The sequence below is a fragment of the Fundulus heteroclitus genome, chromosome 5 (assembly GCF_011125445.2).
Source record: "Fundulus heteroclitus isolate FHET01 chromosome 5, MU-UCD_Fhet_4.1, whole genome shotgun sequence".
NCBI classification, from domain to species: domain Eukaryota; kingdom Metazoa; phylum Chordata; class Actinopteri; order Cyprinodontiformes; family Fundulidae; genus Fundulus; species Fundulus heteroclitus.
Window position 1 is genome coordinate 26,295,384 of NC_046365.1, and position 26,155 is coordinate 26,321,538.

At 43.0% G+C, this 26,155-nt stretch overlaps 1 protein-coding gene across 1 annotated transcript; it reads right to left on the bottom strand.

Annotated features, from left to right (window-relative positions):
• Positions 1–820: 820 nt before the first annotated feature.
• On the bottom strand, positions 821–24,028 carry colgalt1b (collagen beta(1-O)galactosyltransferase 1b). The gene is made up of 12 exons (XM_012866986.3): positions 23,689–24,028; positions 19,176–19,286; positions 18,963–19,080; positions 16,205–16,339; positions 12,875–13,079; positions 12,657–12,776; positions 9,100–9,176; positions 8,909–9,015; positions 6,260–6,392; positions 4,421–4,548; positions 2,358–2,564; positions 821–2,258 (listed from the first exon to the last, which is right to left on the bottom strand). The coding sequence occupies exons 1-12, from the start codon at positions 23,904–23,906 to the stop codon at positions 1,988–1,990; spliced, it is 1,830 nt and encodes a 609-aa protein (XP_012722440.1). The 5' UTR covers positions 23,907–24,028; the 3' UTR covers positions 821–1,987.
• Between the last annotated feature and the right edge of the window lie 2,127 nt (positions 24,029–26,155).

A 26,155-nucleotide genomic window follows, 5' to 3' on the forward strand; every position in this document is an offset into this window, starting at 1 on the left:
ACCTTAATGACCTGTCCACTGTAACTCCGGCCACCTATATAGGGTTCAAAGTCTTCTAACTAAATATTTGCAAGAACCAAAAGGAGCCCAGCTACCGTCTACCTAATTTAAGCATTTAGGACAGTCGTGTCTGAGAATCTGCACCAACGTATTTGGCTTCATTTTCCTGCTGGAAGGTAAAGCTCCTCCATTTGCTGCCTCAAACGGCTTTTCCTACCGTACTGTCCTGCCTTTAGCTCCATTAATCTTCCCATCACCTTTGACCAGCCTGTGTGTTATTGAAAGATGTCCCCACAGGATGGTACTGCCACCACCGTGTTTCACACTGGGGGTGGTATTTTCAGGGTGGTGTGCAGGGTAGGCTTTTCTCCACACATTTGCAACTGATTGACCGTGACTTTATTTAGGGGTACAAGTACAAAGGGGAGCTGAACACAAATGCAAACCATACTTTACATATTCATACACATCCCTGTGTAATATGCTTACTGCGGACCTTGCTTTGACTTGCATTCATTTTCAACACTTTGTACGCTCTAACCCTAATCTAAACCTATCCCCTAGCTCCAAAAAACAAAAACAAAAAAAACAATAGGAGCAGGAAAAGAGCCTCACTTTGCTTTTAAAATATGAAAAACGGGTTCTCATTCACACACAAAATAGTAAAAAAGTTAGAAAATTTTACATTTCTGTTCTACTTTGAGGACATCAATCACATAAAATATTAACAAAATTGACTGAAGTTTGTTGTAACGAGACAACATGTGAAAAGGTTTAAGGGCTTTGAATACATCTGCAAGGCACGGTGAATTCAGCGAAGGGCAATTCGTAATAAAGGCTTTATTAATGTTTTGGCAAAAAACACAACAACAAAAAAGGACAGATGTGCAGATAAAGCCGAGACTAAACACCCTTTTTTTCTAAAAAATAAACTCTATTTGTTAGTTTCAACAAACATGCAACAAAAGCTGCTGGTTCGCAATAAATCTGCACAAAGTCAAGAGCAGAAAACACTGAGACCTTTAATCGCATCTGCTGCCGTCCAGACGTGCAAATGCTTTGGCAAGAAGAGACACAGATACATTCATCATTTAAAACTAAAGGACTGTATAAGGGTTACATTAAACAGGAGACAATGGAAGAGAAACGCAGATTTTAGGGCATCAGGCAGGTATAAACAGATAAATCTGAAGGTCAAAAGATAATCTGACAGAAAGCTGGAGCAGTTTGTTCTTCCTCACAAAAAAAAAAAAAACAATAATTTTTCTTATTGCTTTGATCATTTGGATTAACTCTTAAAACAAAAATCTTTTTTTTTTTTTGGGTAAAACTGACCACAGACGGTAGTCATGCATGAGTTCACAAGCATAAAAACAGCGGAGGAGCTGCAGTCATTCCACGCAAAACAAACTGGGAACCAATTGTTTTGCAAAGCCTGAAATGTAGTCCCAAAATATTCTCCGATATCAACGTATAATAAACAAAGGATGTTTTCTAAATATACATAGATGCGAAAACAGCGGCCAATTTTCCTCCAATTCTTATTTTGCTCTGAGATGCACAGAGAGAATCTGAATGTTTGCACCAGTTTTTAAAAAAGTTTATGCAATGAAAACCAATGCGATCAAACTTCAAGCAAGACATGTTTGACAACTGCAATAAATAAGCCGTAAGCGGACTCTTCAAGAGTTAACTCTAAATCTAATCTCTCAAGAGAAAGACCCCTAGGTGGCGCGAGAAATCTACCAGGAAAAGTGTTTTTTCCTCATGAACTAAGCATCCATCAGCTCTGCCTCTCAGTCTTTAATTGATCGCCGTCTGTCGTGTTCCCTCCTTACTTTTCGCCGTACTCTGCATCACAGCTTTGTCCTCTCTCCCTCGTGTGTGTGTGTGTGTGTGTGTGTGTGTGTGTGTGTGTGTGTGTGTGTGTGTGTGTGTGTGTAGGTGTGTGTCGGAGCTCTCCGTCCCTCGCTCCTCCCGTTCCTCTTCACAGCTCGTCCCGCGCGCTCACGTTCTCCAGCTCCGACTGCAGCACGTCGGAGTTCTGCGCCTCGAAGCTCAGCTCCCCTTGCTCCTGGGTCTTGCGCGACCGGGCTCGGTCCCAGTCCGTTTTCACCGTCTCGTTGTCCCAGACCACCGACGTCTCCGTGTCGCTGATGTAGCCCTGATCCCCCGTGTAGTGGGTCGGGTACACCAGGAGCGGCTCGGCGGAAAACGCCCGCAGGTCCCGGTGCTCGAACGGCTCCATGTACTCTGAACTGATGGGCGGACAGAAACAGGGGGGGGATGAGGTTGGCATTAAAAGAGGAGCGCCACACGCGGGGAGGGCGGACAGAGAAAAGGCCGGCCGGACTCACATCGGATGCTTGTCGTACATGACTGGGAGGAACTCGTCGACGGGGAGCATCTTGCTCAGGGGCTCGGCCATGAGGAGCTTCTGGGCTCCTTGCAAAGACAGCATGTAGCCGAGCGTCCAGTAGGAGTAGTCCGCCTCCACCAGGTTGTGCACGTTTGGGACGGACTTCTCCGGGTGGTCCACCTGCATCCGCTTCCGCCCGATGTATCTGAGCAAGAGTTTCACGTGTCAGATCAACAGTGAAAAACAATAAGTAAAAGTTTTACATGAACCTTTGATTCGCCTTCTGATTTTACACGTGATAGACCCTCTAAGAACACCAGCATTACCTTTTAAAATACATACATTTATCACCTTACCTGCCACACATATAAGCGCGCCGCCTTAAAGATGTATAAAACCTTGATAAACTTGGATCCAAATGTTTAAATCAACGTCAAATCTAACAACGCCCAATGTTTAAAAGCCGAACCTTGATTTCCTCCTACAGTTTTTATAGTGGGGGGAGGGGGGGGGGGGGAATCAATGATAAGAAAAATTATTATTATTTTACGAACAAGTCTTGCACCACCGTTATTGGCAGTCGTGCCATTATGAAGTTATAATGTTTTAAAAACCGGCCCTTGTTCTGCTACTAGAACATTTCCCAGGTTTGGAGCGTACAGACAGTGAATCAGCTCACTCCGCAGGTTCACCGTAGGATTTAGGTCTGGGGCCATTTATGTGTTTACCTGTTTAAAGACCCGATGAGGACCCATTTCCAGTCTTCTGCCAGAGACCACTAGATTCATTTTTTTTATTCAAAAGTTTCCGTATTACCATGCATTTAAAACAAGGTTCCAACGGCATTCGGACCAAAAAAAAAACAAGCCCAGAGCATTACAGAACCTTCCCATTACCTTCCAGTAGGCAACCTTTGTCCCATTTGAACACAGCACATGGATCCAGTTAGGAAACTTCACATGTTTACGTTTGTGATGGAGGGATTGATGAAGCTTTTCTCAGGATGACTTCATGAAAACAGGCTAGCATGTGGATCTCATCTAACGGTTCTAATGGAGACTTTCTGCAGCGCTTCCTAAAGAGCTGCAGAGATTTTATTTGACCTCTTTCACTATCCTACTCACTGTGCATGGTGGCTACATAAATACGGGCTCTCGCCTCCCCCAGCCTACCGGCCAGAGTCAAAATGCAGTGAATCTTGGTATCGTGTTATACTTATTGACAATCAAAGATTCCTTGCTACTCTACATAACTTCAAAAAGTAGATCACAAACTTAAAATATGTTTCAGGTAAAATTTGTTTCAAGGCATCACAGATGCCAATAAGGGTGATGCTAGTGATATTCTAAAAGTTATTTCTTAACTTAGATTTTTACCCCCTACAGAACTAACAAAATAATTTTTGAACTTTTATCACATTTCCCATGACCCTAGTCACATAGAGTCCATTTCAAGAGGAGTTACAAGGCTTTGGACAATTTAGACTGCAACAAACACTACAGGAAGTCACAGCAAGTTGGCTTTAGTACTGAAAGCACAAACTGTACAAATAGAAATTATATAAAGAGAATAAATCAGTAGAACAACTTGCCTTTGGGGATTGTTTCTGAGTTTCTGGCGTCGAACATGCCTAGTGAAATCATTTATTGTCTGTTGCTCAAAGAAAACACTAAATCAATAAAGAAATATAAAGGTTCAACACATCCATACTGATTTGGATTACCGGTACTCTGACTTAAAGCTTAAAGCCAGACTGTCGCGTCTAAAATGTCACATCCATGTTTCTGCTGCATTACAGTCAAGAATGATGGAAATTAAATTTAGATTTATTCTAAAACTGCCATGGGCCATGATTATATAAGTAACGGCAATAAAAACTTAACTTTGTTTCTGAGAAGATGCTCAAGGTCTGTGCTCAGTAGTAAAATGTTTCAACATATCTTTTAGAGACAATAATCTGAATATCGGGCGGTAGTCACGAGCGACAGGTGGGTTAGCATTGAACAGGGAAGCTAATCCCTTTTTTTTTTTAACCACGCTGGGTTATTTGTCGTCACTCACATAAGATCCCAGTCCAGCTTGTGTGTCGTCACTTCCTGCAGCAGCGCCTGGAGCCGGCGTTTGAAGAAGACCTCGAAGCGGAGGTCGTCCTCCAGGACCAGGGACGTTTGGAGGCCGCGCGCTACGATCTAAACGCAGAGAAATGACGGGTTTAATCCTGCTGCCGAGACGCTAGGAAGCCTGCTTCTAAACCATGAACATATGGGCTCAGGTGCAGTAATTAGTCCAATGTTTAATAGGATATTTATTGAAACAAATAACATTTTAGTTGCACCTGATTTGTATCACTACATGGAAAGATGACAAAATAAAACCCAAACCTTTAATTTACTTTTTCTTCTAAAAAATAATTCTTTACAAATAACTGATTTATAAAACTGCTTCCAAAAATGTCGCCTCTCAGTAAACTTGAATAAGATCAAAACTTTAAAGACTGTACCAGTAATCCGATTCAGAAAGTGAAAGTCTGATTTTATTGATTCCTTCTATACAGAGCAAAATATTTCCAGGTGTTATTTCTGTACATTTTGAGATGCGGTTCATTTCGGCAGAGCAAGCCGAAAGCTGTTTCATTGCATAAATGTTCTGTTCTGGTCTACGCAACCATGGGGAAGACTCTGACTTGACAGCTGCTCAACAAACAGCTACTGACATCCTCCTCAAGGTGGGTAAGCCTCAAAATGTCATTGCAGAGAGTGCTGTATGCGAGCAAGTTAAGTGAAAGGAAAAGTGTGGTTTCAAGTCTAAACTCATGGCAGCCGCCTACCAGAAACATTTTAGAGCACCTGATGCTTTCCTCTGCTGACTTTGAGCTTTATGGAGGCCATGCTTTTATTTTCCATCAGGATCTGGAACCTCTCTTCTTCTTTTTTTCAAAAATAAAAAAAGGATCTGGACCCGACTGACGCTGCCAAACATGCTTGGAACTGAAAGTAAGTACAAATTTTCTTCAAATGAGTGTATTTTGTCCTAGATTTGAGCAGGCAAGATTAAATGATCTGCCAATGGAATATGATGTTTGCACTTGAAATAGGAACAACTCATCTCCATCATCTAATTTCAATGCAGTATGTCAAAATACTCATTTGATTGACAGATAACCTTATTTACCTGCTCAAATAAAGGACAAATACACTAATTTAGAGAAAATGTTACTTACTCTTAGATCCCTTTTTGCAGTGTGACCATGGTGGTACTGTGTCTGACTGGCCAGCAGGGTCACATGACCGAAACCCCATCAATAATCTACCGTCATGAGGAAGATGGAGAAAAACGGAGAAAAGCAAAAGCCACCGAATGAAACCACCTTGGCTTCCTAAACACACTTGATACATACAAAAGGACTGAGTATCGAGGGGCGTGGATACACTTTTAAATAAGCTGACAGTTCTGTTGTATTAAATTTTCTTTCCACTGGTCTTGTGTAATTTTCCAATTTTTAAAAACGTAGCTTTGGGCTTTCATTGGCTTTAAGCCATGTTTAAATTTAAGCGAAACAAAATCTACCAGTCCATGTGCAAAGAATCTGTTTGCGTTCCACTTTTTTGAGTTAAATTGCTGCAATAAGTTAATTAATTAAGATGCACCTTTGGGAGAACCCGGGGGCAGCGTGGTTCAAACTGCTGCTGCTACTACCGAGTCCAAATAAAAGCGGTAAAGCCATATCCTCGTATCTGATCCAAAGTTATTTTCAATTGAAAATGGGAAAGCACAAAAATACACTGATAAGTTAATTTCTCTCAGAGAGCTGACTTGACCAACAACAACTGTTTTAACAGAAACCGTTATCAGCCTAGTGCAGATGGACCCAAATGCCTGAGGTGCGTTCGAGAGTCTCACCTCCTTCCAGATGTTGTGATGAGAGAGGAAACAACCCAGTTCACCCTTGGTGAGAGGTCGACCGTGATAAGGGTCTTTGTATCCTGGGAGCATCTTAATCCCCATGGCATCTATCTCAGACGTATTCAGAGCTCTGGCAGAAAGAAACAGGATTGAATATAAACAGATTAGAGATGGAATCAATAAATTACAAGAGTGCGTTATGCTTCCCCTGCATTAAAAAAAAAATTTGATTTACATCTCAATGCAAGTCACAGTATTTGTTTATACCCAAAGTGAAGTTCTTGCGTGTATTTTAGGGAGTCAGACAGCTGGATGGCGTGTGGGACATCTGACGAGGTCTCACAGAGGTTAGGCTCGGGCTCTGATGATTCACTAGGCTGTCAGCGGACCCTACTTTCCCCCCCATTATGGACCCAATCGACTCAAGATAGCCCAGGTCATAGAGTTCCCCCCATGTAGAGCAGCCACACGACCCTGACAGGTGCAACATTGACAGGCTGCTGGTGTGGTAGAGCATAAATCTGAACTAATAATAATAATAATAATAATTGAACTTTATTGATCTCACAATGGAGAAATTCACTTCTGCATCTTAACCCATCCCCTTGGGGAGCAGTGGGCTGCCACTGTGCGGCGCCTGGGGAGCAATCGGGGGTTAAGGGTCTTGCTCAGGGACCCAGAGTGCCGTGATTGGGGATCAAACCGGGTACTTACATCCTTCTCTGAGTGCAAGCATGCTGCTCTAACCACTCGGCCACGACCCCCGCATCACACCATATGACCATTTCCCATCACTTTAGAGTTCAATCAAAATGCCAAACCTCATATTGGGTTTTCTACAGACTGAATAGCTCTAAAGCCTCAGGAACTGCAGATCTCTCTTTTTTTTTTTTACCTCTAGTAATGGGTATTATAGTGGATATTAGTAGGCAAATTTTTGGAGGAGTTTCAAAAAAAAAAAAGAAAAAGAGGAAGGACACCAGGAATGGAAAAAATGGAAAGATGCAAAGAAGTAAGAAAAATTAGGAAGAAGGAAGGCCATAATTCAGAGAGAGAGAGAGACCAGAAGGACGTATATGAAGAAGTATCAAAGAAAGGAGAGAAAGTTTACATGGAAGGGACAGGGAAAGAAAAAAAGCAAGGACACTAGTGAGAAGGGAAGAACAGGGACACAAGAAGGGACATATGTCATGTGTTAGGTTTTTTTTTGTTTAGTTTTTGACTTTCCTGGACTCTTCCCAACAGCCTGTCACCTCTCAGCCACTATCCAATCAGCTCAGCCACAAGTCAATTAGCCCTCATCAACTCCACCTGCTGCCAGTAATTACTGTCAACTCAGCTCACCTGTTCACCGGCCTACATTTGCCTGCCTCAGCCAGCTCATCACTGCCAGAACGTCTCGTCTCTTCTCGTCCAGTTTGATGCGCCCTGTCTCTACCACATACCGTGTGCTTAGCCAGTTGGACTCTTCTGATAAAAGTTGCCTGTGTCTGCATGCTGCGGTTCTGCCCGTTCTGGTGGTTCCCCCGGTCCACATTGTCTGTTTGGTTCTGTCACTGCATGCGTCTTCTGGTCCTCTGCTCATCCCTGCCTGCCTGCGCCGTCGGCCGAAATCCATCTGCCTAGTCTGGTTCTGCTTGCCTGCCTCACCCTCCTCTACTCACCATCTTCACAATGAAACTTTGAAATGTAACTCTGGGTCCGGCTGAATATCGGGTTCACCGGCGTAATCGTTACAACATAAGAGGACAAGGAATGGAGGACAAAGGCGGCGTGGAAGACAGTATACACTGATGAAAAGAAAGACACGGAAACAGGGGTAGTAGGACACAAGAAATGAAGGACATAAAAAGAAGGAAGGGAGATGGAAAGAAAACAGAAAAAAATGAAAGGATAAAGGGAGAAAGGAAGTTCAACATTTAGCTAAAGAGAATAACAATTACAGTAGGGGAGGAAATACCAATATCTTTCTTGCTCTAATTCTCTTTTTTCATGCACAGCCACATCTGGATATTGTGGACGTCCACAGCTGTTTTGATGATGTCTTGCCTGATTTATTTAGATTTTACCCCAACGTCACACAACGGCTCAATGCGTTCAGGTGTTGCCTCCACATCACATCCATTTAAACCAACCAATCAGAAGCTAACAAAGCCATGACATCATCCTGTGGGCTTTCTCAAGTTACGGCGATCTTCATCTATGGACGCTTCTGACTCAAAGAACTCATTAAAAACATATTATTAAAAACTTAAAAAAATAATCTATGTAATCCTAGTTGACCTAGAACAGGAAAAGTTTAGTCGGATAAAAAAATCAGACCATGACAAAAAAAAAGGGGTGTTAGGTGAAGTGCACGCAAATATTTGAATATCTGGTTTCAACTGTATTTACAAAAGCATTGAAACCTATCTCCAGCAGAATAAACAGTAGCAAGAGAGGGATAAAGGAGTCACAAATTATCAGCAACTAGATCCCCCTAAAGAATCCTACAGCAAGAACAGGCAAACCTCTACTTTTAACCACATTGTTTATCTCAGATAAAAAATGTCGGTGCTCTGCAGGAGTCGAGCCCGCATGCTGCAGAGGTGCAAAATATGAAAAGACATCAGCCAGGGCGGAGAGAACGGCGGCGAGGAAACGTACTTGCCATCCACGGCGGGAACAACCTTACAGCTGATCTCCTGATCGTACAGAGTCCTCAGCATGCGCTCCCGACGGTCGGCCCTCCGAACCAGATTTATCATGAAAACCTGCGGGCACATGAATGCAGACGCTCACGCGCGTGCTCGGGTTGTTGGCTATTCCCGACTGTAGGGCGTGGCGGGGGAGCGTACCTCATCAAAGCCCATCTTGTTTGGATGCTTGGGAGGAAGGGAGAGGAAGCTGGAGGGCTCCAGAGGAGGATTATTCACTGTTGAAGGAAGCAGAGGACAAAAAAAAAAAAAAAAGCAGAACAATGAGCTGGTGTATAATGAGTGAATTATAGATGATAAAATGTAATGTGAGGGGCGTCATCTTAGGGGATTAAGTGTATGAACCCATGTGATCACCTATTTGTGTTCTTAGAACTTGGTTGTTATGCTGCAGCTCATTTATAAAACAAACAGTAGTAGAAAGATGTGTGTCCGTGAAGATAAATCACAATTAGCCAGCATACCAGTCCCCCCCCACGGGGACCCACCACACAGATCTAATAATAATAACCTTTATTTCTCATTACAACTTTGTACATTACAATAAAATGAGTCCGCATTTAATCCGTCCCTTAGGGAGCAGTGGGCTGCCGCTGTGCGGTGCCTGGCGAGCTTTTGGGGGGGCTAAGGGTCTTGCTCTATGGGACTCAGAGTGGTCGTCTTTGGGATCTGAACCAGGGAACTCGCAGCCTCTTCCAAGCCCTGCTCTTACCACCAGGCCACCGCGATCGAGCATCACATCCACATTGTGTCAGAAATAGGTAATAGGTATTGAAGATTTTCTTTTCAACCACACGTTTGCGGGAGTCAAAAGGTAAATCTAGTGACTGTTAGTCCGTTTGCCGTAAAGACTCCACGTTTGGATTCAAAGCGCCTGCTTTACGCCATTTAAGTAGACGGCATTTCATCGGGAAGTGAGAGCTAAACCTGTTCATAAAAAGAAAGAAAAAAGTCCAAGTGAAAATACCAATCAGATTTATTTTAATAGGTGCCATGAAACTTAGCACAGCTAAGTCCAAAGGTTGTCAACCCCTAACAGATTTGGATGTGAAATTATTTTAGTTCATCTGAAGTTTTTCAGACTGCAAATGAGACGGGCAACTCTCCAAAGTTTAGAAAGTCAAAAGGATAATTTAAAAAAAGAAGAAAAAATAACTCACATTTTATTTTTTTTATGTAATTCACTAAATGGATATGACGAGCTCAGAGTCTTTGAGGTTGGAAGGCCTCTTAGCCATCACCCTCATCTTTACCTCCCTCTACAGACTTCGTATCAGAATCACGTCAGCAACCTGGCTGGATCGCTCCAAAATATAATTTTTGTTGGTCAAATTAAAATTTTGCCTAAATCTACCAGGGCTATGAACAATTGTGGGCTTAAAAGTATGTAAACATCTGAATAGAACTGTAAATAAATTCCTTGTTGCTTAGGAGGCCGTTGAGGTGAAGCCACTGAGAAAATTCAACTAAGCTCTTTAATTACCACAAGAGTAGATGCAACCTTTTCAAATAAAATCCGGTTGCAGAGATGGACATAATTAATTTTTCTCCTGTAGCTGAATATGCTCACGATCTGCGGTTTAAGTTTGCAATGAAACCAAAGCAGAAACACTTTTAAAGTATTTTTGGACATTCACCACCAATGGTCACATTGTCCTGTAATGGTGCAGCCCTGCCGAAGATCTGAACTCTGTTCTAAAAGCAACTTCCATGTAAAGAATCCTTACATCAAATATGTACACAAATTCTGAGCAAAATGTTTGCTTTAATGTCTCTCTGTGAACCTCTAGTTATAATCTTTAGCTACAAACAGCCAACTAAAGCATTTAATCGCCTCAGTTATGTGGAGTGGCAGAGGTGTGCATATTTTGATAAATCATAAGGATGTACAGAAGGCTGGTGCAGTGTAGGTTTATTTTGCAGACTCTACGCTAAAGTTCACTGGATGCCCCTGTGGGCCCGTCATCTCAGTTGTTGCCATTTAATGGTTTAGAAAACCCTTTTAGGCATCAGCCCATCTTACCTGTCTTGGCCTTTAGAAAAATGGACGCCATGATCTCTGATCAATGGATGTCTGCTGTTTGTTGTTGCCAAAGTTTGTCTTGAACAAGGTAAGAAAACTTTCTGGCTTTTAGCTTCCGATACTTGGAATCAACTACAAACCGAGTCATTGCACGTGTTTTACATGGCCACCTTTTTTAAATGTGCATTTTATTTTCCTTACTGTTGGTGATGGTATAACTGTGCTGCTGCCTACTTGGTCGGGTCTTCTCTTGAAAAAGAGATACATTATCTCAGTGGGACTAACTGGGTTAAATAAAGGCTTAATAAATAAGAAAATGAAGCAGATGCACCGGTTTCATCTGAACGTTTATGGTTCTGTCGTACAGCTTTGAAGCGATTTACCATTTACCGAATCTAATCAGGACGTGAAAACCTTCAGGTAACTCGTTAGCTTCTTTCAGGGGGTTTACGTCTCAGCACTGAAGAGAGCAGCAGCTGTAAATTAATAATCTAGGAGGTTCTAAAGCAAACTTCCCTGGACAGGTGCGGTGTACGTCGTGCCAGATTTCTGTGAATACATTTATCTGATGCTCCAAAAAAGGTTTAAAACACTCATAGTCTCCACCTATAGCATGCCACAGGGTTGGAGCCTAACCATGAAAAGGATCTTTGACTGTTCCTCTCTGCACAATATCTTTAGATCAGAGGTCTCACACTCCATGTCTCAGTGTCCTGCAACCTTTAGATGTATACCAGCTTCACGCCACCTGCTATGTGTAATGAGGTCTTTACAAGGACTCTAGATTTCATAGCAAGGGGGTAATTTAGCATCGGACCAGCAAAAGACTTAATCTCCTTAATGAATTATGTTGGTGTTGATTTAGCCATATGTTTCGGATAATCGGCCTGTCAAATGACCAAACGATGCCACATTTTCAGTTCTTTTGGCAAAGGCCAACAGTGTTTCATTTAAAGTCTCCTCGGATTTCAGCAGGTTTGTGAGGCCATGCTCTCTGACCAGGTTCCCAGGGGCTTTTGAAGGAAGAACAAGCCCACAGCATTACAAATCCTCCACCGGTCTTAAACAGGTTGCGATTGCCCACATGTTCGTTTTATGCCAAATTCACCACGCGTATCTGTTGCACAAAAGCTTAATGGTAGTCTCATCTGACCAAAGCACACAGTTACAGTTAAAGTTGCAGGAGATGTTAGTAAACTCCACATATTTGCATATATTGGCTTTTTTTCCTTGCATAACTTCCCAATATCCGGCTGGCAAGTAGATACTATAGCATCCACGGGGTTTTGCCTGAGATTTGGTGACGGTGAGATGTCATTTTTTGCCCAGCTCAGCAGCCCGTTTGAAACAAAAGGCTTAGAGTACTAATCAATTAGAGTTTTGAGAAGCTCTGATCTTCTTAAAAACATTAAGTTACAAAACAATGCCTCAGTTAGATTTAATTGAAATGAGATCATTTGGAGTCCCACCAGTGATTTTGATAAAACCTTAACCGTGAATAAATGCGATCAACTTAGAAGGTCGCATTTCTACATTTTTCTACCCATTTACTTTAAGTCTTTTTATACCTCTTTCCCTGAGATGCCAATCATCGCGTCTGGCACTGCATGTTCTCACATTTACTGAAACAACTGAACTAAAAATGTCACCACTTCCGCTGAGCACTTTAACTCACCCATGATCTCCAGGTGAGTGTGCAGGAAGCTCTCCACTTCATCCTGCATGGAAGCATGGGAACGCATCGGCACCGGTAAGTACCCGTACGCGTCTCTGTTGCATACGTACATCTGCACGTCTGAGGAGAGGAGGGAACAAAAAATAAATAAATAAGACGAGACATGTGCGAGCAGGTCAAAGCGTGACGAGGCGATCTTAGCTACCGCTTTTCCCCACCTGCCATGCGGGCCGAGTAAGCAAAGATAATGACATCATCCAGCGCCCAGCTGTACTCGGGGTGTGGCGGGTAAAAAGCCAGCTGACCGGAGGCCTCTTTCCTCAGATCCACCAGGAAGGTGGAGTGGACCATCGGGACAGCGAAACAGCCCCGACGCTCCCGTCTGCGGATGGGCATGTAGGCCGGGGTGCGCTTGTAGTAACCCTGGAAAAACAAGCACACAATAATTGTTTGGACCGATTAGAAAATTTTCGAACAACTCAACACGTAAAGGAGAAAGGGTCATCCTAAAGTTATGGATAACTATGGATAAGATGCAAAAAAAAAAAAAACTGTTACACAATTAGGTCTGAAAATGGTGTAAAAAAATTGGTCTAAGAATGGGTACACATTGGAACCTGCACCTTCAGCTGCATAGTTAGCATAAAAAAAACATAAAACACAGCTAAAAAAAAAAAACTCTTTCGTGCATTAAGTAAATGAGTTTGAGAAATCAAAATTATGCAAACGTGTCTGAATATTCAAAAAAACACATGTCGTAGACCTTTTTCTCAAGTGTCTAATTTTAATGAGCAGAGCCACCTGCAGCTCTCATTAAAGCCTGCGTGGTCAAACCGGGGAGAAAATCCTAATTGAACATAACGAGCATGTGAGCTGTCTGTACACCAGCCGAACTATTTTATATCATTAAGCTTTCTCAGAGCTGAACCGGACACGAAATTCAGCACACCTGACAGATGAAACCATTTTGAAAAGTTTAATCAGTATTCAATTTAACAGGATGTGAAGAACCTGCACAGTCTGAAAGAAACAGTACCTGGAGTATTAGAGAGAAAAAGACCTAAACCGGCCCCCGAATCTTTCAGGTTATTTATTCTCTGCTTTTATCTTTTCCGCAAATATAATTCTTATTATGAATACATGGAAAACAATCCTCAGGATGCTTTTTTTCTTTTATTAGAAGGACTATATTTTAAAGCAGAGCCATCAAATTGTCTCAATTGTCTCACCTGGTTATATAAAAGGTTAAAGAAATGAATAGGAAGAAAAACATTTAACCCTTTCAAACATCATTTTAAAGAATGTTATATTTTATGATATGATTTATATTAGCTGAGGCTGCTCACGTCCAGACCTGGAGAATTACTATCCTGCAACCTTTAGACGCATCCCTTCTCTAACTCATCTGACTCACATGAATGGCTCTCTAGCTCTCTTGTTGGCCTCGGCGCTGATGAGGGATTTCAGGTATGTTGAAGAGGGGGTGCATCTAAAAGTTGCAGGTAAGGAGCTCTCAAAGACTGGAACTGCGCTGCCGTGGCACGAACCATTCCCTTATCGTTGTGGATCTTTGTCCACCTATAAGGCGCACTAAGTATTCTTCCCAAGTGTGTAATATCACTCCGCCCCTCTGCGTACCCCACTCTTTCCTGAGAGGGAGAGCTATCCGTCTCTGTCAGGAGGGCAGAGTAGAAGGACTACACTCCCCTGTTTCTAACATAAGGCCAAAATAAACTTTTATATTGAATTAACTTACTAGGTTTATTGTTACTAGCATGTACTACGGGCGCGGGTTTTCTAAAGGCTCCCACATACTCTGGCATTCTGTGCGCATACTGTGAGCTGCGCTGACTCTCCACAGATGTTTTACCCTTCATAGACGAGCGTCCTGTCGTCTACATTTCTTGTGGCAAATTCCTACGATTCCCAAACTTTCTGCCAGTGGGACAAAGTGGCGGAACAGATGTTAAAATTAGTGATTATCTAGCTGAGCACCTAGAGAAGTTTTTTTTTTCCAGCAGGCTCCCACCTGTCAGTGAGAACAGAGAGGGACTCCTTGCCTCTGAAAAGTTTGTAGTGCGACATGTACCTGTATGCACAGAGTCCGCTTTAAGTACATCTAAAGTACGCGCGGACCTCGACGGAGTGAAGTAAACCCGTGTATGTGGGGGCCGTTACATGAATGTACTTCTAGTTTCGACATTACAGTCAGGCAGTGTAGTAGACAGCTCAGGGGTCCGATCAGGTAGTGACCTGATACTGTACTGCTCAGAATATTCACTGAGTGGAGCGGCTTTGTTGCTAACCGAAAAAGGTCGTAGTTACACATTTTAACAGATTTTTGAGCGCATTGTATGTACCACATAAAAATCGGTCAGTAAGCACAACTTTAATCATATATAAAGGCGCACCGGATTATATGGTGCACCATCAATTTTTGAAAAGATTTAAGGATTTTAAGTGTGCCTTATAGTCCGAAAAATACGGTATACGGTATGTTTGCACCTCTACTGTGTGTTTCCTGTGGACAACAGCAAGCTACTGCCATTAACCTGGCTGGATATTCTGTAAATAGGCTGCTGTCTTTCTTCTATTCTAAGTTGAACATTGCATTTTTACTTGAATATCATCTATTAATGACTGTGCAGTATTTTCTTTCCCTTTCTGATAAGTTCTTTGTTTTCAGCTTTACAGTTTAACGTTAAATGAACTTTTATTCATATTATTTAATCTAGTGTCCAAATCTCAGGTCTTCTGTTACTTGTTTTTGCCACTGTCAGGTCTGAATTTCCTCATTGTGGGACAACAAAGGTATTTCTGTGATAATTCAATAGTTGACATTAACTATAATGCCCATGTTCACAATTAGTATCTGGAAATTTCATACCAGAACCATATATCAGTAGCCCTCTAAAAAGGGTTTAGACTCATAGTAGTTCTACATTTATTTATTTATTTTAAACAAAACTTTTATAAAATGACTCTGGATGCAATCTGGCTACACAAGCAGCCAGGTCTGAGTCAGCGGTTTGACCAAGGCACAATACTCCCCAAAAAACCCACAAATTGGAACATCTGTAATGAGTTTGGGCTCCATCTCATTTGCTGCCCTGCTCTCCTCCTCCTCCTCTAAAGACTTTCAAGCACATGAAAAAGAGGCATAAATCTCCTCTGCCATCTGGGGAATCTTTCAGGCTCACCCTGATGCATAATCTTTACAGTCTGTTGGTCTTTCTGTGCGAAGCTCTGAGCGAGACAGAAGGCTGGTAGAAACGTGATGGGTTAGAGAGTCACAATGCAAAGAACAGAGCGAACCAGCTAATAGAAGTGTGCGGCTGCTAAACAGGGAATCAACTAAACCCGTCTGGATGTAATAACTTTAACATAATTCCTTCAGTAATACTGATACGTATTCGTAATTTTCTATTACATGAAGAAAAACACTCAATCATAGGCTTTATATGCAGTGGACCTTTACTGAAACAGATGTGACTGTGCCCGAGACAAAGGCAGGAAACATGAGCAGAATAAAAATAAATCCCCGGTACCTGTGAGGTCATCCCGCACCAGAAGTTGGAGTAAGCAGCTCTGGACTCCAACATGGGAGCGACGATGGTCTTGTTTTCCCTCATCAGCTTCCACAGCACATCCCGGTCGGTGAGCAGGTTGTCGCAGTCGGCCATCTAGAGACCGAAGACAGCGATTAAATATTGGCAATTACTCACGAACGTGTGCGTGCGCCCACGGGGAAAACATCACCCGCTGCCAGCCGATGACTCATCGGCGCTCAGCGGCGGCGGCGGCGTGGTTTGATCAGGGACAGAAGCGGGCGCTCGCAGATGCTACCCGGACCTTCTCATATAAGTGGGTTTCAACAGGCCTTGTTGTAGGTTGCATTATTAGTTCGTGTTTTGGCATATTTTTCCTTAATCTGTCAGAGCGACTTAACAGTCAGCCACGTTGGGCCAGCTGGGAGTCAAACAGCTGTTCAGGGCATTCCAGAGGGCACGGCCATTTGCTCGCCCACTCAGCTTCTGCTATGCTCTTTTTTTTTTCTGTCTCTATCTTTTATTCGGATCCCAGTGACCTGCAATTTGCTGCAGCTACTCTTCCAGGGGGCCATACAATCGACATAAGCAAGACAAATACGCAAAAAAAAAAAAAAAAAAAAAAAAAAAATCACACAACAAAAACACACAAAGTCAGAGATCAAAACCAAAATAAAAGATGCCGATATATAAAAGCAACATTTCTTTTTCTTCTTCCTGTAAAAAAAGGTTTACATTAAGACATTTATACCATGCTTTACAGAGTTTAAATATATGTTTACCCAAAATAAATAAATGTATATAAACAAACATTTAAGCAATACATACAGTACAATAATTTGTATATATAAAACATACATAATCAATATAATACCTCATACACAATAATTATTATGTTGAGGTAGGGTATTCCATGTAAACATGGATCTGTATGATGCCGACCACGAAGAATCTGTAAATCTACCTTTGATTGTACGTCTGGTTTGATAATGCACAATAAAAGGGACTTGTCGTGTAAATCCACTTTTTTGGCCCTTAAATACATTTTGTTGTGTACTTGGAGTCTCTAGCAAGGCAGAAAATTTGATTATAGTCCATCCAGGAGCTGCATATATATCCTTATATTCTGTTAGGCTCATATTTTTCAAGCCGTGCAGTTTTCTGTATTCGCTATTACGTTTTTTTTTTTGAAGAATTGCATCACAGTATTTGCTACAGAACTGCTAAACAATGTCATGAATTTCCAGCTTACCAATTTCCCGAATCCACCATTGTTATTTTTCAGATCAAAGCAGTTCCACTTTATCCAGACCACAACTAAATGGTTTACATGTGAAAAGGAAGGATTTAAAAGCACGATATGTCCCCATTAATGCACATTAGTACTAAAGAGTAGTAGACATTGTCCTTTTTGGCCGTTTTGAACATTTTACATTTTTAATGAATAAGATCACTTTAAAAAGAAACCTGAATTCAACCGGGACAACCTAAGTTGCATCAAATCAACATCACTTCTGTAAGCGCATCTGAGTGCAAACCAAGAAGCTTTATTTTGAATTGTTTGTAGTTTTTTTGTACCGTGTTTATTAACACCACAGAACGTACTGATGCATTTATAATTGGCCAAAACATTAAAACCTCTGACAGATGGCTCAAGTAATTCTGTTACATATGAAACCATGAAGTGAAATTAAAAAGGAGGGTTGACCTTCAAAGCAAGCAAATATCACAAACCCGATGCACCAATATGCCAAACTTGGGCTTGTGCGATTAAACTTGGGCTGCAAAATAGCAGGAAAATATGACGTTTGCAATTCTATTGCATAACTCGGCGATCGCAGTTTCCAACCATTTTCTGTGAACTTCAACGTTTCAGCTACGAAAAATATTTATAAGTTGTGCACAGGGTCCGAAATTAACACTCGCCAGACGCCACATGCGAGTACCTTTTTTGTTTGGCGAGTAAATTTCAGAGGGCTAGCTGCCACATGGCGAGTAAATGTTTGTACCAAAGAAGTCGTGTTTTTCAGTCATCATTTGGGAGAGTGCTTCTTTATGTTTCTCTGCTTTCAGCTCGTACGACAACAAACGCGCACGTACACAAACACATGTGACGCAAGAACGACAGCAACTTCGTCACATCCGTTTGCTAACAACTAGCGTCTAGCTCAGGCCGATTATGTAGCGGGATTTTGTGCAGATATTTAGCTGGGGTCAGTCAGAATTAGTATTTTGGCCGGTAAAAAATATGCTTGGCCGGTTGATTTTTACATCTACCAATGACGGACTGTGATTGGTTTTACTATGCAGCCCTAGATTACACCAATAAAAAGAGTCTTTGAACTCAAACCTGAGCTTGCCAGTGTATTTAATGTCTCAAAAAGTTGTTCAGGGGACAGACCTTTTTTCTTGTTAAAAATAACACTTCGTTACGACAGACCTTTTTGTTATTTTAAACAACAAAAGCACGAATAAGCCAGTAGGCTAATTACTCCAGCTGTCATGTATGCTTTAAAAGTAAGGCCAGATTGGCTTTAGAAGCTGAGATTTTCTTGTTGTTGAACAACTTCACGAGAAGGAGTACTTACTTAAGGTAAAATACTATTATCTAATAACCTGTCAACAAACCTCTCCCTTTAAATCAATACAGGCTTTCCAAAGTAATGAAGAATACTACCAAGAATTAATAATTAATTATCTGCACTTAACAGCTTTGTATGATGAATAAACACACGGCCACGACTTGGCGATGACATACCAGGAGGTAGTCGGCCCAGATCTCGCGGGCAGTGTCCAGCGCCGCCTGCCGAAGTTTCATCACATGTTCGTATCGGAGATCGTTCCAGTGTTTTGGCCCCACTTCATCCTCAAAGGCACTGATTTAAAAAGAAAAAAAAAAAAAGATGGGCCCATTTTACGTAAAATACTCGCTGCGCGTATGCAAACCCTAAATGGGATCCGAACGCATTACCTGGATTCATCTTCAGGTCGCCACTCCACATAATGATAGTAATTCTGTACCTGGATGAGCCAGTCTCTGAGGATTGCTGTGGTGTTGTCTATGTTGTGATCTGTCGCCACCCTGTGGAACCACAACAAGAGCAATTAGTTTGAAAATAATAACCAAAACCAGCAACCCCGAGGAATCGCTTCAGATGTAATCTGTAGATTAGATCTACCAATAGTATAGTAAGAGTAATAGTAGTATGTAAACCAAAGTAATATTTCTTAAATGCACTGTTATCACAAATCAGGCCATAAAAAAAAAAAAAACAGAAACACCCTTTGGATGACATAGACTAAACTTGACAATAAAGTAAAGTACTGGACATCCAAGAGATAAAAAAAAAAAAGAAACAGCTCGTCTTCAGTAATTATTTTGACCTCTGGGGAATAAAAAAAAAAAAAAGACATCTGGGAAAACCGTGGTCGCTCACACGAGTTTCCAGGGTTTAGACCCGTTGGTGAGTCATGGTTACGGTTCCCCGCGTCACACTGAGAGTTGCTCAGATTTTTCCATCCCACTAATTCCCATACAATCTTCTTTGAAACAGGCATGATGAAAGAAAAAAAAAAAACACCACAAGTAATAAAATGTTGCAGCAGGGTAGTGAATTTTCACAGTTTCCATTCACCCTTTGCCTATTCTGCATGTGAAACAAAAGCAGCCAAATAAACACAGACGCTCTCCTCACCTTTTATAACGTCACGTTGGGTAAAAATAATCCACCAACAACTGACCCTTGCGGAAAAAAAAAAATCATAAAAAAAAAAAAAAAATGTAAACTGTAACGCACCAACATGCAGCCATTGTGGATAACTGATACTGTAGGTCTCTTCCTTTGCTTTGAGCGTAACATAAACTCACGGCTTAATATGTCTCAGCCATTCAGCCTAAGAGATTAAGCCATTTTTTTTTTTTTCACCCAGATGTTGTTTCTGGGGTGGAGGCGAGGATACAGCTTTTCCCACAGAGGAGCGAAGCTGCAGCTGAAGGCATTCTGTCACTTCAGTCTAGATCTCAGACTCATTGTGCTGCCGGCAGACAGACGGCATTAAAACATGTGAATGAGAGCAGCTGTTTAAGGAATCACACCAGGAAAAGATGCAGTTTGTGTGAACGAAGAGAACAGGGGAGGTTAAAACGGGTGTAATTAGGCAGGTGAACGGCCGGTTCCGAGCACAGCACGACCGCGTGGTCGGTTTGCTCATTCTCGAAAGATGTCATGACCCGCGTATGTTGCATTTATAATTTATTTATTACTTGAGACCAAATATGATGAATCAGCCGGAATTGGTTCACGGATGTATTGATTTTAACCCGGCTGCAGAGAACGTAGCCCTGGTTCTTGTTGAGAGGGGAAAAGGCCCAACGCTGGTTTATAGAAAAACATAATAACTCTAACAATCAATACGTTCAATTACTTTAGCAGCAGCAGGATTTATTGTTGTTTTTCTGTTTTAAAAAGGCAATTAGAGCTCCATGCTTCATATTTTTTTGTTAATTTCTTTTTGTAAATAAACCATTACTGGTGGTTATTATGCGGTGGCTGCTGGGTCACATTCCTTCCCATACACCGGGGAAATCGAAGCAGCTCTAATTAGATTCACCCACCCTAAAAACTAGGCTTCCATGACCTAAGCCATTCTTCTGTTTGCATGAAAACGTTGGAGGTAAATAAGGAGCGCCTTAAAACGGTTCGACAGAAAACGTTTGACAGCTACTCTTTGTGACTTCAAGTCAAAGGTTAAGGAAGGATGCGGGAATGCTTCGAATCGGCGTGGAAACCAGAGCATGTGGACGTTTGTACGGAGTTATACAGAAACGTCCTCCAGTCTCCACCTGACATTCAGAAAGTATTTCACTCACAAGCGTTTAAATCTGTCAAAAGTCCCGTTTATTGTATGGGAGGACATCTACCCTTGACAAAAAAAAAAAGGGGGAAAAACTTGGATTGGGAAGCTGAAAAAGAGAAGCGACACTCGTCTTGCTGTCTGCGTTCCGATAACAAACCCCCAGCGTGTCGGGGACGGGCAGCGGCCGTCACACGGAGCCAGCCGGTGACAGAACGTGTAAATGTGACAGAAATGGGTTTCCTTCCAAGCTCCGTCACGTGGTGAGTGACAGTCGGCGCGCCGCCGCTGTTCGTTTCCCCACGCGCCCGTGGCGAGTTAACACAGCGGTGTCATCTTGACGCCTACGTGTGACCGACTCCACCATCCATCTTCCTCCTCCTCCTCCTCGGCGTCCGCCCGGCTCTCAGAAGGCTGGCAGGAGCGTCTGGCTGCTGAGAGGTTGCCGATGTCCAGAGGCAGTGATTTAAACAGAGAAACAAACTAAAGCAAAAGGAGTGTTTGTGAAGAGTAAATGTTTGGGATTGCAGAACTGCGCCTAAGGGAGATGAAAGGCGAGACGACAGACAGAGGATGGAAAGTGATTTACGAACTGGCATGACTCGGCAGCTTTTCCTGCTTGTTGGACTCGGCTGCCAAGTGTTTTCTTCCCCAACATGTCCCGCCGAGGTCTGCGGTTGTTTTTGACGCTGCGCTGAAACCCTTTTCTACCACCCTTCTTCCACCAGGAGGAGATATAGAAAGGTACATGCTGTACTTTGACTAGGCCAATTTAACGCCTTTATTTAGGTTTGATGATCTGAACCGTTGGAGCTCTGGCTGTATGTTTATGGCTGTCTGCTTGAATTTTGTTTTTCGTCACACCAAAGCAGCTTCTACCAGGTGTCTGCTACGTCTCCTGCGTGGCTTGTCACCTCAAAATGTGACATCTATTGTTTTTTAAGTTGCACAGAACAGCTGTGTTTACACAGAGATGACATTAGGCACGGAGAGGGAGTTATTCACCAATAAGGCATCTCCTAAGTGAAACTGGCTTCCCTAAGTTTTATTTAGGGGTTTCGGAGTGAAGGCAAAGGGAGGTAAATACAAATGCCCATTTTTCAGATTTCATTTGCAAAAAAGAAGCAGACGTAAAAGACGCAAAATCATTTCTTCTCCACTTTACGCTTTTCCAGCCTAAAAAAATAAGTAAAAAAAACATACACTGAAGTTTTTTGCAGCCTCTTGACAAAATGTGTATGTATGTTACGCATCACAGCAAACGTAAAAAGCAGCTCACCACATGAGCAGGGATGAACCCCACGGTGCAAATTGTGAAGGAGGAGCTCAACGTAAACGTTTGCTTGGGGAGACTCATTGGATAACAAATCCAAAACTCCAAGTTGACACATTTGCATCAGTATTTGAGTTTTTAAACATCCATTCATCCACTATCTATACCCGCTTATCAGTGCAGCGTCACGGGGAGAGCTGGTGCCTTTCTCCAGCAGTCATTGAGAAAGAGGCGGGGTCCACCCTGGACACCTGGCCAGTCCATCACAGGGCAACACAGAGACACAAACAAACAACCATGCACACACACACACACACACACAAACACACACACACACCCAAAGGGGGATTTGGAGAGGCCAAATTAGCCAACAGTCAGGATTTTGGACAGTGGGAGGAAGCCGGAGTACCCGGAGAGAACCCACGCATGCACAGGGAGAACGTGCATGCAGAAAGCCCCCGGGTCAAACCCGGGATTCGAACCCGCAAGGACCTTCTTGCTGCAAGGCAACGGCGCTACCATCTGAGTTTTCAAATTAAAAAATAAATAAATAAATAATCAAACTCATAATCAGAGGTCAAATTCAAAGTCCTAACAAAGCCCTGGGAGTTGTGCACACGTCGATCCCTCGTTAACATAACTGAACCGTGAACTAGAAACAGTTTTTAACCTGTCAGCTCTGCAAGCTAATGCAGGAATTACAAACGACAGAAAACGCATTCCACGGCGAAGGCGTGAAAGCGGAAACCGAGAAGGGAAGCGAGAGAGCTGAATCAAGGATAATCTGCTGCAGGTTGACAGAAGCGCCTGAGGCCACGCTTCTTCCTTCCTGCTAAAACTTGTTTGGTTCATCCTCAGCCAGAGTTGCTCGTTTTTAATCACTATTTCAAGTTCTGGTTGTGGTTTAGACGAGAGGAGGAAGAACATCTGGGAGAGGAAAGGAAAGGAAGGGGGCGAGGAGAGAAAGGGAGCAAACAAACTAATGGGAAGGGGTGGGGGGGGGCTGTCTGTGACTGAATGGAACTTCTCTTGGGCACGTCTCTGCAGCTGGAGCGCGCATCGTGCGCCCTCTTCTCCGGCCAAACAGCTCCACACCAACTTTGCCTGTTCATTGTAATCATTTGGTTGATCTCTGCAGATGCAAGCCACATCTAAAAAGGTCCTCCCCGAGCATCTGCTTGTCTAAACATGCGGCTTAAAGTTGCCATCGGTTGTTATCCACAGCTTCTTCCAAACAAACGCATCCTAAACTTTCCACCACCAACAACCCACCTCGCTCCCACGAAATGCCTTTACAAGTTAAACCAGCATAGATATTAGTGCTCGATCCCACCCGTAAAAAAAAAAAAAAGCTCACCACAGCGCCAGGCGGTCCTTGGGGTAGTTGAGCCGCTCGATGGCCCCGAGGAACTGCGGCAGAGAGTGGGCCGAGTTGCGGCAGAGCAGCGCGATGACGACCCGGGGAGCCAGGAGCGGCGACTCGGGGCTCCAGCGCTCCTCCGGGAAATATGCCCTGCCCGAGCCGGGCAGCAGAGCGAACAGCAGGGCAAGCAGAGGCCAGGTAACCCGGGGCATGGCAGGGAAAAAGGGGGAGGAGAGAGAGAGAGAGAGGGGAAAACACGTAGCTGACGCGGCAGACAGGGGCAACCGGAGAGGGGGAGATGGAAGATGCAGAAGCGGAGGAAGCGGCTGTCTACGCCGACGGTGCGGACATGGCGGAGGGTTTGGATTTAAAGGGGAAGGACAGGGCCGCCTCATGAGGCTGGCAATAATGTAGTTATGCTTTATAGGAATATCAATAGGAATCAAAGGAATCAAATCAGGCAACACTGAAGTAGGAATATTGGTCGCTTGAATACGCAACAACATGCAAGGACGATCTCTCTTTAAGCGCCTCAACGCTGTCTCTACAGACTTCCCCTTTAAGATCAGATCCAACAGAAAAGCTCAGGAAGCAGACGCCTCTGAGGAGCAGAAAGTTACTTTTTTACCTCAAAGTTGCACTGTAGCAGAAATAGCGAGAATAAAAACGAAATGCCCCCTCTCTCCCACCCCACCCCACCCCATCCCTTCCTATCAGCAAGAAAGTTTCACATATGTAATGTTTTTTTATTGTTTTTTTTTTTATGCAAGTCTGGCAAATAAGGAAATGAGAGATTTATATCTCAAAAGATGATCAAAGATGAAAGGAACACTTATAAAACTGTGTCTTTCTCTTTACTTACATTTTACTTACAAAAGTGAGATATCAAAAATGACTTTTATGCTTCTCAGTAATCTATGGGTGTAAAAAAAAATGTTATTTGCATTTAGGTGTGTTCACACCTAACGCGATCCTGGCCTGACCCGACCATGGATGCGTGACATTTCGCCTCTCTTTCGCACAACAATTAACTCTAAAAGTGTCATTTGCATTGTGGACTGCTAATTTCCTCCAGAAAGCGCTTCATAGGGATAAGATGTAAAGCACTCTCTCCATTTGTTCCGTTCAGTGTGAACGCACCTTTACAGCAGCCACACCTTTTGTGTTATGCCTTTTGCAGCTGTCAGGTTTCTGGAGCTGGTGTCGTGTTCCGGCCTGTCTGTCTGCTTGCTGACTACTCATCCTGCAGCCGCTGCTATCAAGGTCATCTGATGCACCTGTCTCCTCTGATAGCGCAACCAAACTCATCTCCTGCACCTGCTCATCTTTACATATCAGACTTTAACAAACACACAGTTGCCAGATTATTGATGTCCCACGGTTTTCCTGCCTTGAAAGTGTAACTCGCCCCCATGTGAAAGCAAAATCCTGCCCCCAGACAAATTTAAAAAAAATTCAAACAAAGTGGGCAGGGATAAGCGGCAGGGTGAGGGGCGGGGGGTTCGGGGACTGTGTCCAGGATGGGAGAAAGCAGCAGCTAGTTTGTTTTACCATATTGAATCATGAGCTGAGTAACGCCGCGGTTCGTTCTTTTGAGGCAGAGGATTTTCAACCTCCTCGTCACTGGAGATTGAGGGAGTCTTTGTGAAGCCCAGTGGGCCAGAACCAGTTTGAGCAGCTGGCTCAAGGCACCGACTCAGTAATGCCCATAGCCGATGTTGCCGAGGCAGTGGAGGTTCGGATCGGTCCAGTTATATACTATAATGTTTATTTTGTGCTTTGTAATCCAGGGTGGGAACACCGACAGCTTTGTGCATTCAGGATTCCTTTGCAATGTGGACACGCAGAAAAGTTGATATCCGCGATGCTGTCTTTGATCTGACTGCTGCCGAGTTTCAGGACGCAGCAGATTTCTGCCTGTGAGACAGCGCTGAGGGAAGCAGGGTGGGCTCATGGCAGCATGCTGAACAATTGGAGCTGCAAATAACACATAAAAAGTCGCTAGATTTGTAGCTAGTCACTTTTTTAAAGAAAGAAAGAAAGAAAGAAAGAAAGAAAAAAGAAAGAAAGAAAGAAAGAAAGAAAGAAAGACTCTAGATGGTCTGAAAGGGGCAACAGTCCTCGCTACCTGGATGCACAAGACGGAGTTGTGTTTTTTTGTTTTTCTTCTTTTCTTTTTTTTTTTTGAGACGGAGCTGCTTTTATACCCCACAGCGGTAGAGTTGCTGGTGTCAGTTTCTCCAAACTACGTCACACAAACTTTTGAACCAATAGTAATACGGATTCGAAATTCAATGCCAAGACCACCGTTTAACCCTCGGAGGGTTACACACAATTTAGTAATAGTAATATCATCTTTATTGTCATTGAAACATACATTACAACAAAATCTGTTCTCTGCTTTTAACCCATCACCCTTGGGGAGCAGTGGGCTGCCATGTGTGGCGCCCGGGGAGCAATC